The sequence below is a fragment of the Saccostrea cucullata genome, unplaced genomic scaffold (genome assembly GCF_032062105.1).
Source record: "Saccostrea cucullata isolate Sc308-1 unplaced genomic scaffold, CSIRO_AGI_Scuc_v1 ctg777, whole genome shotgun sequence".
NCBI lineage: Eukaryota > Metazoa > Mollusca > Bivalvia > Ostreida > Ostreidae > Saccostrea > Saccostrea cuccullata.
This window is the reverse complement of record NW_026941711.1, coordinates 88516-102444: the sequence shown is the minus strand read 5'-3', so window position 1 is coordinate 102444 and position 13929 is coordinate 88516. Positions and strand designations below refer to the sequence as shown.

Genomic DNA, 13929 nt, shown 5'->3' with positions numbered 1-13929 from the left:
AGTTTTTGTACATCAAATGAATTATTAAACATATAAAATGATAATGCTTTTTTTCTTTTACTTGGAATACATTTACTTTAGAAAAGTTAGGGAACCTTGAAGTTTCCCAGTAATTTCCACCAGGAATGGGACTCCAGATAATTCCACCAAGTTTCCCCCACACAGAAAGTGCTAAACAAGTTCCATATAGTTTCCTGAGTCAAGGAAACTTCAGGAATCATAAGGTTTCACGAGCTTCCATGTAGTATCCCATAAAAGAAAACCTTAAGATTCCATCAAGTTTCCATTCCATGGAAACCACTACGCTCATATTCCATATGGATTCCTGAGTCGAGGAAACTTTAGGAATCGTGAGGTTTCCCGAGCGTCCATGTAGTTTCCCATATAAGGAAACCTAAAGATTCCATCAAGTTTCCATTCCACGGAAACCACTACGTTCCGATTCCATATGGTTTCCTGAGTCAAGGAAACTTTAGGAATCGTGAGGTTTCCCGAGCTTCCATGTAGTTTCCCGTAAAAGGAAACCTAAAGATTCCACCAAGTTTCCATTCCACGGAAACCCCCTACGCTCCGATTCCATCAAGTTTCCTGATTCTGGAAACCAGTGGAATCTTCAGGTTTCCCATTCCATTACGGGAAACTACATGGATGTTCGGGAAACTTCAGGTTTACAGAGGTTTCCGTGGTTCGGGATACCTTATGGAATCGGAGCGTAGGGGGTTTCCGTGTCACGGAAACTTGGCGGAATAACCTAGCATCCGCTACGGAAACCACTGGGAAACATGATGTAAACTTGAGGTTTCCATGTGGTTTCCATAAAGTTTCCCTTGATGGGAAACCACTTTTTTCACCCAGTGGAAAATAAAGTGCTTATGAAGAGTCCCTAAGAATAAAAAAAGGTCTTTTGTAGAACATGTATCTATCTCTTTCAAATGACAGTTAATTCGATATAAATCCAAACCCAACATAAAAGTATCTATGCATTGTTGCGATGAAGAACAAACTTAAGGCACAGAATTTGAAGTTGGGTTAGGAAGATGTGAATTGTGTATTTATATTTGGTGCGGAAATTCAACTTCTGAGCTAATTCTGATTGTAATTTTAACAAACTCTTTTCTGTCCAGAGATGTCTTACAAGACATATGAGGAAAAAGATAATTTATAAAATCTGCCATCATTTAATTTTTTCCATAATTCTTTTACACGTATACAATCCTTGACAAAATTGTGAGTGGAAGCGTAAATGGCTTTCCTGTTCATTCGTAATTCTTTATTTCGGGATTGTACGTAGCTTATTAGGTAAAATAAGCTTTAAAGCTACTATATTTCACAAGGCCGCTCTTTTTAACTCATCGAAAAAACATACTCTTTGCATCTTTCGCGAGGTTTCCTCTCACCTGCGCAATTCATATTTTCCCTAATAAACAAGTTTTGTTAAGTTTTCCTTGACATGTCTGTGAACGACACGCCGTCTTTATGAAGTGTAGTTTGAAATTTACCCCCCCCCCCCCCCCCCCCCCCCCCCCAAAAAAAAAGTTTAATGTATTATTTAATTGCAATTCAAAGTGTTTACATGACGTTATATGAACACAGTTTAATAATTTAAAATTAAGAACTATGAAATTTAATGCCCCCCCCCCAAAATGAATTCATATTGTTCACTGCTAATACAGTCATTCAAAGCTTAAAATGAAATACACAATTGTTAAACACTGATCCTGGCTCTTAGATACATGTATTGGGAAGGTCAGCATTGTCTTTCGCATTTTAACTTGTGGAATCAACAAAACTGTCCAACACGGATTCCTAGGTTCATCCCTGATATTTTCAGACTCATTTTAAGCACAGTTGTTCGGGTTTTCCTTTATTTCATGAAATAACACGCTCGGACAGAGCCGATTCAGATCGTTTCTGATTGCTCTTCCAAACCTATGTCCTGTCAGAGAAATGATCTTCTGCTCGTCGATCCCTCCCTGATACGAACACGTCCACCTACCCGAGTGGTTGGAAAAGTTTCCCTGCAGTCCCATTTTCCTTCTTCAGCCCTTTTAATTTGTTAGATACCAGTACTTGTTCTCCATATCGCACATAGAAAAGACTTGGCGGTAAAAAGCCTTAAAACCCCATTTTTACTAAGAGATTCGAGGAATGTAAGATCGAGGTTATTTACCTATTCATGAAATCGAAACATAAGTGAGGAAAACCAGTGTAGAGTAAAATAACATATAGTGTATACCAAAAGAAACAATTTACTTTCTTGACTATATTGAACAGGACTGCAATTTAAGGCTATACTCGACCAGGTATTCTGTTTTAGTATCAGAGGGTATGAATTTTCCCCGTCCCTAAGAACCTGTGGTAAATAAACATTTGTCTGGCGCCTTTTTAATTTATGTGTAACAAGTAATTTTTATCCCCCCCCCCTCCAGTTACTACTTCGAAGTAACATTTCTTTGTTGTCCCTCTCAACGGATATTACATGCTTCATACAGGCCTGAATATCTTTGTACGTAGCGCTTTCATTCTAAAAATATTTTTATACGAATTATTTCACCCTAATTTAGTTTAGAAAAAAGAAAACAAAACTATTTTAAGTACACACTCTGATTTGATATGCTCTTAAGCTTGTGGTAACTATGTCAAGACGCCAGCACAAGAAAAAAATAAGTGCTGGAGGAAAACAAAACTGCGGGCAATAAATTGAGGATCAGTCACTCGCGTGCATGAACACTGCGGTTTTATTGTTTGAATAAATATGTAATGGAAACAATTTTAATATAAAAAAATTCTAGAAAAGGGACAACTGGAAGTAAATGAACACATTCTTGAGTAAATATTTTCTGAGACATATATCATGCGCGGATTTTTTTTTTGGGGGGGGGGAATACCCCATCCCACCTGAGATTTTTTTTTTTGACACGTAACTTGGCAGATAATCAATTCCTTGTCTATTATACCTCACCTTCCGTTTTTTGTCAGTGAAGTTTTAGAGATTGTTCCTTCACAGTATATGAAAATTGCTAGTATTTTTTTTACTCCAGCATGTTAGAGGTTTACGCCGAAATACGTGTACTTTGACTTGGTGCCGCGTAATGTTCAGTCATGTACATGTATATACCGAGTATGTGCTTTAATGTAAAGGGCCAATCTCTAAAACTTGACAAATGCGGAAAATATGAGATATCGAAGTATTGGTATGACGAACAAGGAATTCATGTTTATTTTGCTTAGTTTTATTTTCAGTAGGGGGGAAGGGGCAAAGTAAATGAACCAATCGTCAGGTACTTGTGATTTTGTTGAGTACTGTAACAAGAATAAAAAAAATTTTCCTCAAAACAGTATTGCGGCTATAAATACCTAATCTGATTAATTGCAAATTGCAATTGGAATTGGAATTGAAAAAAAAAAGAAATTCGTGAGAGATAATTTTACAATTAATTAAAATGTAGCCTATACTGGTCTATGTAAAATGTCACTTATATTATAGTGTTTCGTGTTTATTGGGCTCAAAACCATCTCTTTTTAAATTGAATGTCCATACATGTATTTCCCTCAATTTCAGGTGCGTAGGGAATATATACTCATGTCTTGTTCCGACTTATTGTACAGTTAAAAGCCCACTTGGCAACATCTCGCAAACAATAATGTTCCAATCACGGCAATATAGCATGCACTTCCTATTTCACGCTGTCTCTGATGACGTCACGCAACAAGGGAGATAAGCGATTTACAATAAATAATCCACTTGTCTCACAGGTAAGTTTAAACGACGATTAGTGATGGAAATTGGTGACAAAAAAATAAACAGACCTCAGAATGTCATTAATATTGCTCCAGAGGTTGACAATAATGAATAATTATGAATTTTCACAAAAATATTATACTTGACCTTTAAATGTTGGAATTGAAAAAAAAATATTACATGTTATTTAAATCCTTTGTATTTTCCGTAGCATTCTACTTTCCGCCTCATGCCAATGAAGGGCCGCAAATTTAGAGGTATATAATCGGCACTGAAGCCAATGAGCATTTACATAAATTTCCGTGCCAGCAATTACTGCGACATGGACCCCGGATTATGCGATCTTGCCTGAAGAACCATTATCGTCTTATGGTTGGAATTCAAATCAGAGACACAAGGTAAAATTCTAAACAGATGCTCAAACCGTACTACAGTAATTTAATGCTGCAGATGTATTGTTCCAAACACTTTATTCTCAAAGCAATTTATGTTTTAAAGAAATTCGCAAGAAGGACATATGAAATAGCCAATACGGTAATTGTTTAAAAGCCACGTAGTCGAAAAATGTGTGTACATGATAATGTAAAAAAATGCAAATAAAGACTAACAAAGCAAGTTATACATTGAAAGCTCACGGAGGATTATTCTGTTTGCTACGTGAAGCTACAAATTTATAAGTTCACTTCTGATCAGGGCATGCAGGCCCTTTTCATACATGTAGTTGACATCAAATAATAAACTCTATGTCCAGGGGGATGACAATAGATCATCAAGGATTTCCTGGCGTTAAATAGTGTCACTGTAGATCCGCAGTTCCTATGGACAGGGGTAAGGAAACAGTTTTACGTTGTCGATGGCGATGTCTCCTCGATAACCCGATCCAATACTTCCATAAATAATCAGCTGTAACAAGAGAATGTCCATAAATTATCAGCTGTAACAAGAGAGTGTCCATAAATTATCAATTGTAACAAGAGAATGTCCATAAATTATCAATTGTAACAAGAGATTGTCCATAAATTATCAATTGTGATAAGAGATCGTCCATAAATTATCAATTGTACGTCCATAAATAATCAATTGTGATAAGAGATCGTCCATAAATTATCAATTGTAACAAGAGAATGTCCATAAATTATCAATTGTAACAAGAGATGGTCCATAAATTATCAATTGTAACAAGAGATTGTCCATAAATTATCAATTGTGATAAGAGATCGTCCATAAATTATCAATTGTACGTCCATAAATTATCAATTGTACGTCCATAAATTATCAATTGTACATCCATAAATTATCAATTGTGATAAGAGATCGTCCATAAATTATCAATTGTAACAAGAGAATGTCCATAAATTATCAATTGTAACAAGAGATTGTCCATAAATTATCAATTGTACGTCCATAAATTATCAATTGTACGTCCATAAATTATCAATTGTGATAAGAGATCGTCCATAAATTATCAATTGTACGTCCATAAATTATCAATTGTACGTCCATAAATTATCAATTGTGATAAGAGATCGTCCATAAATTATCAATTGTAACAAGAGATTGTCCATAAAATATCAATTGTAACAAGGGAACTTCCATCAATTTCCGGTTTCACCGGTAGGGGGCTACTGAAACTTAAACATTATTTCTACTTACGTAAGTGTTAGCGTTGAGTTCTACATCCGTTTCTAGGTACAACCATTCGCCCGCTAACTGCTGCCCGGTTTTTCTGATTTTGATATTGTTCTTCCAGTTTACAAAATCGAACTCAACAACAATCAATTCGCCTATGTCCTCACCAATCAAGGAATACTGCATTTGCAGGCAATATGTTTTATCTGCAATAAATTTCTTCTTTGGTGATGTATTCAAGAACACAAATAAGCAATAAATTTGAACATATACGTTAACAGATTTAGCACGATATTTTGGGCATTGTTAAGGGCCCTTACTACACTGCGCCCTTTACGCCTGGGTACTTTTGTGTAGTTAGACTTACCGACCATTTGACATTTAATATTATTTTATTTTGTAGTGTTCGAATAAAATATTTTAAATTTTATATATTCAAATATATTAAACGATGGTAGTAAAGTTGAACATTTTATTTGTATGTTGTGTCCATCTGAGTTTACAAAGTACGTGATTTTCTTCATTTAATTATTACTGAAAAGGATATGATAAATTTACGTCAAAATAATAACTTTAAAAAGATAGTTTTCTTTTGCAGGGATGATCAAAATCTAATCTACAACTTAATTAATAGACAAATATGCGATTATGATTTCAAAGAGAAAACAAAAACTGCTCCCTCTTACACTTGCTCTCTCTGTTGTAACCAAGGGCTGTGACACGTTGAATATTATGATATACCACGTGATATCATAACTCAGGAAACTGTGTGAATATTAAATTCCGAAACTGTGCTAGAACACGTTAAATAATCAGCTATCGAATAAAAAATATCCTTTACATACACTGTACATGGTTGGGCTTATACGTTTTAATTACGTTTTAATTATTATTAAATAACGTATTTGTGTCGTACAAAATAAATAGGAAGTGTGAGAGGTTTTTAGTAAAAACAAGAGGCCCACAGGCTTTATAGGTCACCTGAGTATTGTGTAAAAACTTTCAAACAATGAAATTTGGTTCGTGTTTTAAACCAGAGGCCATGAAATTCACAATTCACAATTTTGAATTTGAAAGAGGCACCATTGCTTATCATAATTATTAATTAACTTACTTTATACTCAGAAAAAGATCAGAGTAAAAAAGAGAAAATGCACTTCCACAGTGAGTTTGTACCCAGTTGTGCTCCTCACCCCAATGGAACCACTGACCCAGGGGCCACATATTAAAAAAATTGCAAATTTTATCATAAAATGGTTGATTAATACCAAAGAGCAGATTTCAAAGCATTAATTTATTTTCAGACTGAGTACCCCCCTCCCCCTCTGACCCAGGGGGCTTAAAAAAACCACTTTGCTAGATGTTCCTTTCTTCATCATATAATATATATACTTGGATCATTGGCATAAAACACAGGCGCAAAGGAAATTATTTTCAAAGAATTAATGTATTTTTACTATATAATCAATAAAGCTCCATCCTAACACCGGAACCCCTAACCCTGGGGCCATAAAATTTATAATTTTGGAAGAGGCACTCTTGCACATCATAACTATTAGCTTCGTTAGTTTATTGAATATTCAGAAGCAGAGAAGAAGATTTCAAAAGAATAAATGCATTTTCACTATATAATCAATTGAGCCCCACCCTAACACCAGAACCCCTAACCCTGGGGCCATCATAACTATGTGCTTAGTTAGTTTATTTAATACCCAGGAGCAGAGAAGAAGATTTTCATGCAAACCAGAATATGGACTATTGGATTGGGTTTTCCTCTCAAGTACAAATTTAAATTCCCCTGAAATTGATTGGGCTAAAGTATAAAGAAATTGTTAACTGTCTTCGATGTTCTAAAAATATCTATATCAAGAAATTGTTATTTTCTACAATGTTCAAATGTTCACCTTACTGCAACCATCCTTATTAATCTTTATAGGTTTATGTCATGTTATGAATAATTATTGTGACATTTTAAAGGAAAGATGAAAATCTATGTGGGTAAACTTAATACATTAACGTACATTAACATAACAAGTTGTTATTTTCAAGAATTTTTCAATAAGATCGTTTTATCTTTTGAAAAAAAAGTTTTGAAGGTTTTATATTCTTCTTCAAAGGAATACTAGGGCTTATCTGGAATGCAGATGATCTAGAAAGAGGAACATGCCACTCAGAAGAACTGAGAGTAGAAATGTTTATAAAGTGTGAAATTAAAAATGTCCGGATTATCTTGATGTCAAAATCGTTTAAATACGACTTAGTGTTCTGTAGGAACAATAGTGGAAACATCGACTGCCACTATATAGTAGATTCAAACGTGAAAAGTTTTCATAACAGCAGTAGTGGACATTTAGTATTTTGACGCAATTTAATTATACTCACCACGCAGGAAAAAGACTATGGGTAAACACCACCTGCCAAAATAACGAAACGACACAGGAGAGCACTCTGCTAAAGCCATGTGGTAAGCATTAAAGATTATTTCGTGAATTATCTAACGCTCGACTTTTTCTACATTTTGAGTAGATAAGTTTGAAAATGCATTAACATTGTAAAAACTTTTTAGTCGAATGAGTAGGACGAATTGAAGTGAATGTACGGAATGAAGGCTAAGAATCTGATGGGTAGAGCATGTTTAACTTGTATTCAAATTAGTCAATGATCTATGAAATTTATTTAATTAATTAATCAGGAATATGAGATGCATACTTGTACAAAAATATAATGTATCTTTATTGTTCTTCCAGTCAGAGATTTTAGAACGACAGCCTACCATAACCACTCACATGTAACAATTTCATGCGAGCATGAATCATACAAAATGTCGGAGAGTGGTATACGCATTGTAAGCATAGACGATTTGGAACATTGCCGATGGAACAGATTTAATGAAAAAAATAATTGCTTTGGAGAAGCCCAAGGTACATGTACATTGCAAAAATGATTTCATGAAATTAGGTTAGTCAGAAAGCACAATTTAAAGTCAATGTTCTTGAATTCAAACTATGAAAATGAAAGCAAAGTATGTATTTTGTTTAACTTTAGAGAAAACATCGACGTTACTCATTTACACCGTTTTGACAATTTTCCAGCTCTAGAAAATGGTTTTAAGCTCACCATCCCATATACAGCCGATATGAACATAACCTGCAAAATCGACGGACAGTCGGTAAATATCGAAGTTGAAGAGCACATAACATCAACGCCTTCAACAACGACAGTAACGAATTCAACAACGCCTGTTACAACTTATGACACGGTTGTGTTAAGCACGACCCCTCCGTATGACTCAACACTAAAAGTTTTCACAATTACAATACAAGCATCATCTTTCAGATATAGTAATAGCGATGTTATTTAATGAATACCATTTTATTGTACTGCTTTGTAGATTTATGCATAAGTTGTCTTCCTTATCCTAATTTTGAAGGATTTTTAAAAAAAATATGGAACGTGGTCTGTTGGTTTAGCTCTTCATTTTTTCTCTTCCTTCATCCTAATAGGGTCTATTTTACTGTCAAAATTGAATCACATTAAGTTATGTCACTCGTCAGCTTTTTAGAAAAGTTCACGCAGAACCCATTACTCCAAAACTAATCGTTAAAATGCAATTTTAATAACATATTTAAGTTCAACAATGTTAATGTTTTAACATTCAACGAAAAAACTAATTAAAAATCTACAAAGAAGCAAGATTTATGAGGGACTATTTCTTGTGGTGGAAGGATATTTAGAAGATAATTCTGCACATTTATGAAATTGTACATCCTGGAGCTTTAGCCTAACGTACTTTTACTTCGAGAATATTTTCCGTTACAGACCCTGAGACGTGCTACTATCCCACACGCTCGCTGCACGAACGGTGCACGAACGCTACACGGTTTGCATTAAACGCTGCACGGTTTACACGAAACGCTACACGGTTTTCACGAAACGCTTTGCACGAAAGGCTGCACGGTTTACATGAAAGGCTGCACGAAACGCTTTGTACACGTTTCTCACACGCTTTGTGCACGATTCTCGCACGTTTTGGCCTCGGTTTGGATTTTCTACTCGGAATATCTCGGGCATTATTTCGGTTTTATCATTAATTAAATGGAAATCTTTCACAAAGCCACATTTAGCAGCTGTTTAAATTAAATATCAGTTTATAAGTATTATATAAACCGATAGAAATATTTAATACTCTGACAGTTGAAATTAATTAATAAATAATTGTCATTTCGTATTTATTTATTTATCCAACTGTTTAAAAACGATATGCCGATATCATGAATGACTGTTTAATAAAATACATTTTTCATACATTAGTCATTCATTTCAATGTAATATTTTTACGAGTATGATTTAAAAGTATACACGCTATAACTTGCGCCAGTTAAAATACGATTGGAAATTGATATAATTTGTTTATCAATAAAAATTACGAAAATACTGTAAATTACACCATTAAAATTAAACGCGTTACAAAGTTATCAAATTATATTTTTTTATTTTCCTGCAAGGAAAGAAAAATAGCTATTTTTAAATAAATCCAGCACGTGACGCCATCGCTACTTTTAGATTGATAAACACACGTGGCGTAAAGAAAACAAGGTAGGCTGTTTGAGATACTACTCACTTTTGACGTGGATGGCAAGCGTCTTACTTAATGGTACTTATCTTTTAATGTATTCAGTATCAATAATCTTCTCTGTTACGACGCATATTGACCTTATATTGATAGTTGTTAAAAAATGTTATCAAAATGCAACATATACCTCGTTGTCTGTGATTTCCCGTGGACATGTGTTTCTATATATAGACCTACTGTTTACGTACTTCCTTCATCAATATTCATGAAAAGACTGAATTCTTAATTCCTAGATATTGTTTAATTGTTTTGTTATTACAACGACATCTATAGCACAATTTTGTGGAAAGTATTATTTTTTCATTACACTTCATGTGTTTTAAATCATTAATCATTTTGTTTCACTCAAAATTCGGCGTTCATATAGCGTATATGACTTTAATAAATTAAACACAAATTCGAATTCTTATTTTCTTATCTTGATTATTGATTCATTTTCAAAGAATTTTTTTCTTACGTAAGCATTATCTATAGGAAGGAAACCGGTGAAGGGGATGGGGCTAAATGTGATGTCATGTCTTAATCTATTTTTATTCTCTTTCTCTTTTTACGTGAAGCTTATCAACTAACCTCAGTATACCCATCATACTGTAAAATCCTTCATTTCAAAACCCAACTAAACGTATGTATATATGTGTACATTAATTAATAGTCGCGGCATTTGACTATACATTGTACATGTACATACAATGTAGATCGATCTTTACACCGGCATTCAGGTATATTACAACTGTAATATCTTAGATGAAATAAAAAGTACGTGATTTATAAAACAAATAATAATTAATTATTAATGATTTACTCTTAAGCTTTCTTACACGATATTCATGAAAAGAATACCAAATCAGTTCTGTTTATTTTACTGTTTACTGCTAGAAATTCGGATTAACAAATAAAAGATGAAATCCGCTGATTTATAATATGTACCCATCAATTATTTATAGAACCATTTTATTTAAAAAAAATAAAATCCAGTCGTAATTTTCAGGTGTCATTAAGCCGTGAACTCAACATGTACATATAGCAAAACAGGTTTTCAGTTGCCATGCACTCGGAGCCCGTGATCGTTCTTGTAAATTACCTTGATCACAGTTGAAAGGCGGAAAGAAAAAGATTCCAATATATTTTTAAGGGGTGTTTCTGTGAACATATTTAAAAAAGGGTTAAAAATAGAATCGAAAAATAAGCATTTATATAAACTAACATTAGATTGAAAGTTACAACAAAAAATGAAAGTCTACTAATAATTTAACCCCCCCCCCCTCCCTCGTTTCTAAACATGTGGTCGTCAGTGCACGTGGATTAAATTTATAAAATCCATTTGTTTGACAATAATGAGCAAAAAGTTTTATGTATTAAAAGTATTAAATGACACATGGTTTCAAAGCTTTATTAAACGTAATTTAAATGTAAAGACAAGAGCGGAGTCCTGATATATTTTTGCTTTAAATAAAAAAAAGAATAATTTTTTCTTTCTTTCTTTCTTTCTTTCTTTATTTGAGAAAAAATATTTAAAAGAAGCCATGATCACGTTGATAGTATATTGAATTCAATGCCCTTAAAATTGTTGTACATAGTTGATTAATTTGAACACATTTTCTTTAGAAGGAAAAGAAAACAAACAAATATATATTATACATTACCGTGTAATTTCATTTTGCTGTTCCTTTTTAGCTCTACTGGTCAGAGATCAGAAGAGCTTATGCGATAGTAATGCGTCCGTCGTCCGTCCGTCTGTCTGTCTGTAAACAATTTTTCAAAATGCTACTCCTCCTACAGTTTTGATCTGATTTCAGTATAACTTGGCACACAAGTAGACTACACTAAGATACATAATTCTGTATATCGCTTTTTGATTTCGATGATCGGTGTTGCCGTGGTTACTAAAAATAGAAATTTCTGTGAAATTCTTTCAAAATGCTACTCCTCCTACAGTTTTGGTCTGATTTCAATATAACTTGGCACACAAGTAGACTACACTAAGATACATAATTCTGTGTATCCGTTTTTGATTTCGTTCAACGTTGTTGCCGTGGTTACTAAAAATAGAAATTTCTGTGAAATTCTTTCAAAATGCTACTCCTCCTACAGTTTTGGTCTGATTTCAATATAACTTGGCACACAAGTAGACTACACTAAGATACATAATTCTGTGTATCCGTTTTTGATTTCGTTCAACGTTGTTGCCGTGGTTACTAAAAATAAAAATTTCTGTCAAATTCTTTCAAAATGCTACTCCTCCTCCAGTTTTGGTCTGATTTCAATATAACTTGGCACACAAGTAGACTACACTAAGATACATAATTCTGTGTATTGGTTTTTGATTTCGATGAACGGTGTTGCCGTGGTTACTAAAGATAGAAATTTCTGTGAAATTCTTTCAAAATGCTACTCCTCCTACAGTTTTGGTCTGATTTCAATATAACTTGGCACACAAGTAGACTACACTAAGATACATAATTCTGTGTATCCGTTTTTGATTTTGTTGAACGTTGTTGCCGTGGTTACTAAAAATAGAAATTTCTGTGAAATTCTTTCAAAATGCTAATCTCTGTTGAGATTCTGCTAGGCTAGATATTTGGACTGACGCCTACAGAATCTCTGGACACTTCTTCATAATTCATGTCTGGAAATTGAGCCCCAACTTTGGCCGACTATAGCAAGAATTATTTACATAGGCAACACTACCGCTCGCTTCAATTTAGTCATTTGGTTGTTTATTTGACTCTCTGTCACTATTATTTCAACATAAAAAAATATTCACTGAAATCCCCATTCAAAACATGGCTCATGGGATTTCAGTGAATGTTTTTTTTATGTTGGTATTTACATGCCTAAACAGTAAGTTATGTAGAAATAAAAGTGACAGAGAGTCAAATAAACAACCAAATGACTAAATTGAACATGTTGAAGCGAGCGGTAGTGTTGCCTATGTAAATAATTCTTGCTATAGTCGGCCAAAGTTGGGGCTCAATTTCCAGACAAGAATTATGAAGAAGTGTCCAGAGATTCTGTAGGCGTCAGTCCAAATATCTAGCCTTGCAGAATCTCAACAGAGATAATCAAAATGCTACTCCTCGTACAGTTTTGGTCTGATTTCAATATAACTTGGCACACAAGTAGAATACACTAAGATACATAATTCTGTTTATCCGTTTTTGATTTCGTTGAACGTTGTTGCCGTGGTTACTAAAAATATAAATTTCTGTGAAATTCTTTCAAAATGCTACTCCTCCTACAGTTTTGGTCTGATTTCAATATAACTTGGCACACAAGTAGACTACACTAAGATACATAATTCTGTGTATCCGTTTTTGATTTCGATGAACGGTGTTGCCGTGGTTACTAAAAATAGAAATTTCTGTGAAATTCTTTCAAAATGCTACTCCAAATACAGTTTTAGTCTGATTATAATATAATAACACTGCGACATTTAAGTCCGAACACGACAAAGTCCGGACTTTTAGGTACCCTTTCGAAAAGACCTACATTAGATTTTTTTCTATATTTTGGTGGGATTTTTTATTCTGACCTCATCATGTCAATCTCAACTTCCACATTGTAGTAGTTTTCTCATAAACCTCTGTCAAAACCTAAAATCCCATGGGAGAATGGCGGGATTTTTCATCCCACCAAAAATCCCACCAAAATCCCATGGGAGAAAAAGTACTGTGGGATAATTTCTCCCACATGGGAAAAAAAATTCCACGGTTGTTGCAAAAATGGGATTATTTTTCCCACGGGACAAAATATCCCACTAATTGATGTCAATATAGGATTTATCCCATATTTTTGGTATGTGATGGGAGAAATTATCCCACCAACCTATTAAATATATAACAAATCTGAAATAACCACAATAAGTAACCTTAAGCACCGTTAAGAGTGGTGTTTTATTTCTAGTGCCGAAGAATGTAACATGTAG

The 13929-nt window shown here is 33.9% G+C and overlaps 1 protein-coding gene and 1 long non-coding RNA gene across 2 annotated transcripts in view; one reads left to right on the top strand and one right to left on the bottom strand.

Annotated features, from left to right (window-relative positions):
- Positions 1-4544: 4544 nt before the first annotated feature.
- LOC134258275 (uncharacterized) overlaps positions 4545-13929 on the bottom strand; it is a 65715-nt gene continuing 56330 nt past the window's right edge. The window contains exon 25 of the mRNA XM_062740805.1: positions 4545-4645. Coding sequence (XP_062596789.1) covers positions 4559-4645 — 87 coding nt within the window. The 3' untranslated portion in view covers positions 4545-4558. The remainder of the gene's footprint in view (positions 4646-13929) is intronic.
- On the top strand, positions 7500-8706 carry LOC134258276 (uncharacterized). The gene is made up of 3 exons (XR_009990131.1): positions 7500-7835; positions 8119-8292; positions 8464-8706. It is a non-coding gene; the product is annotated as an uncharacterized LOC134258276 (long non-coding RNA).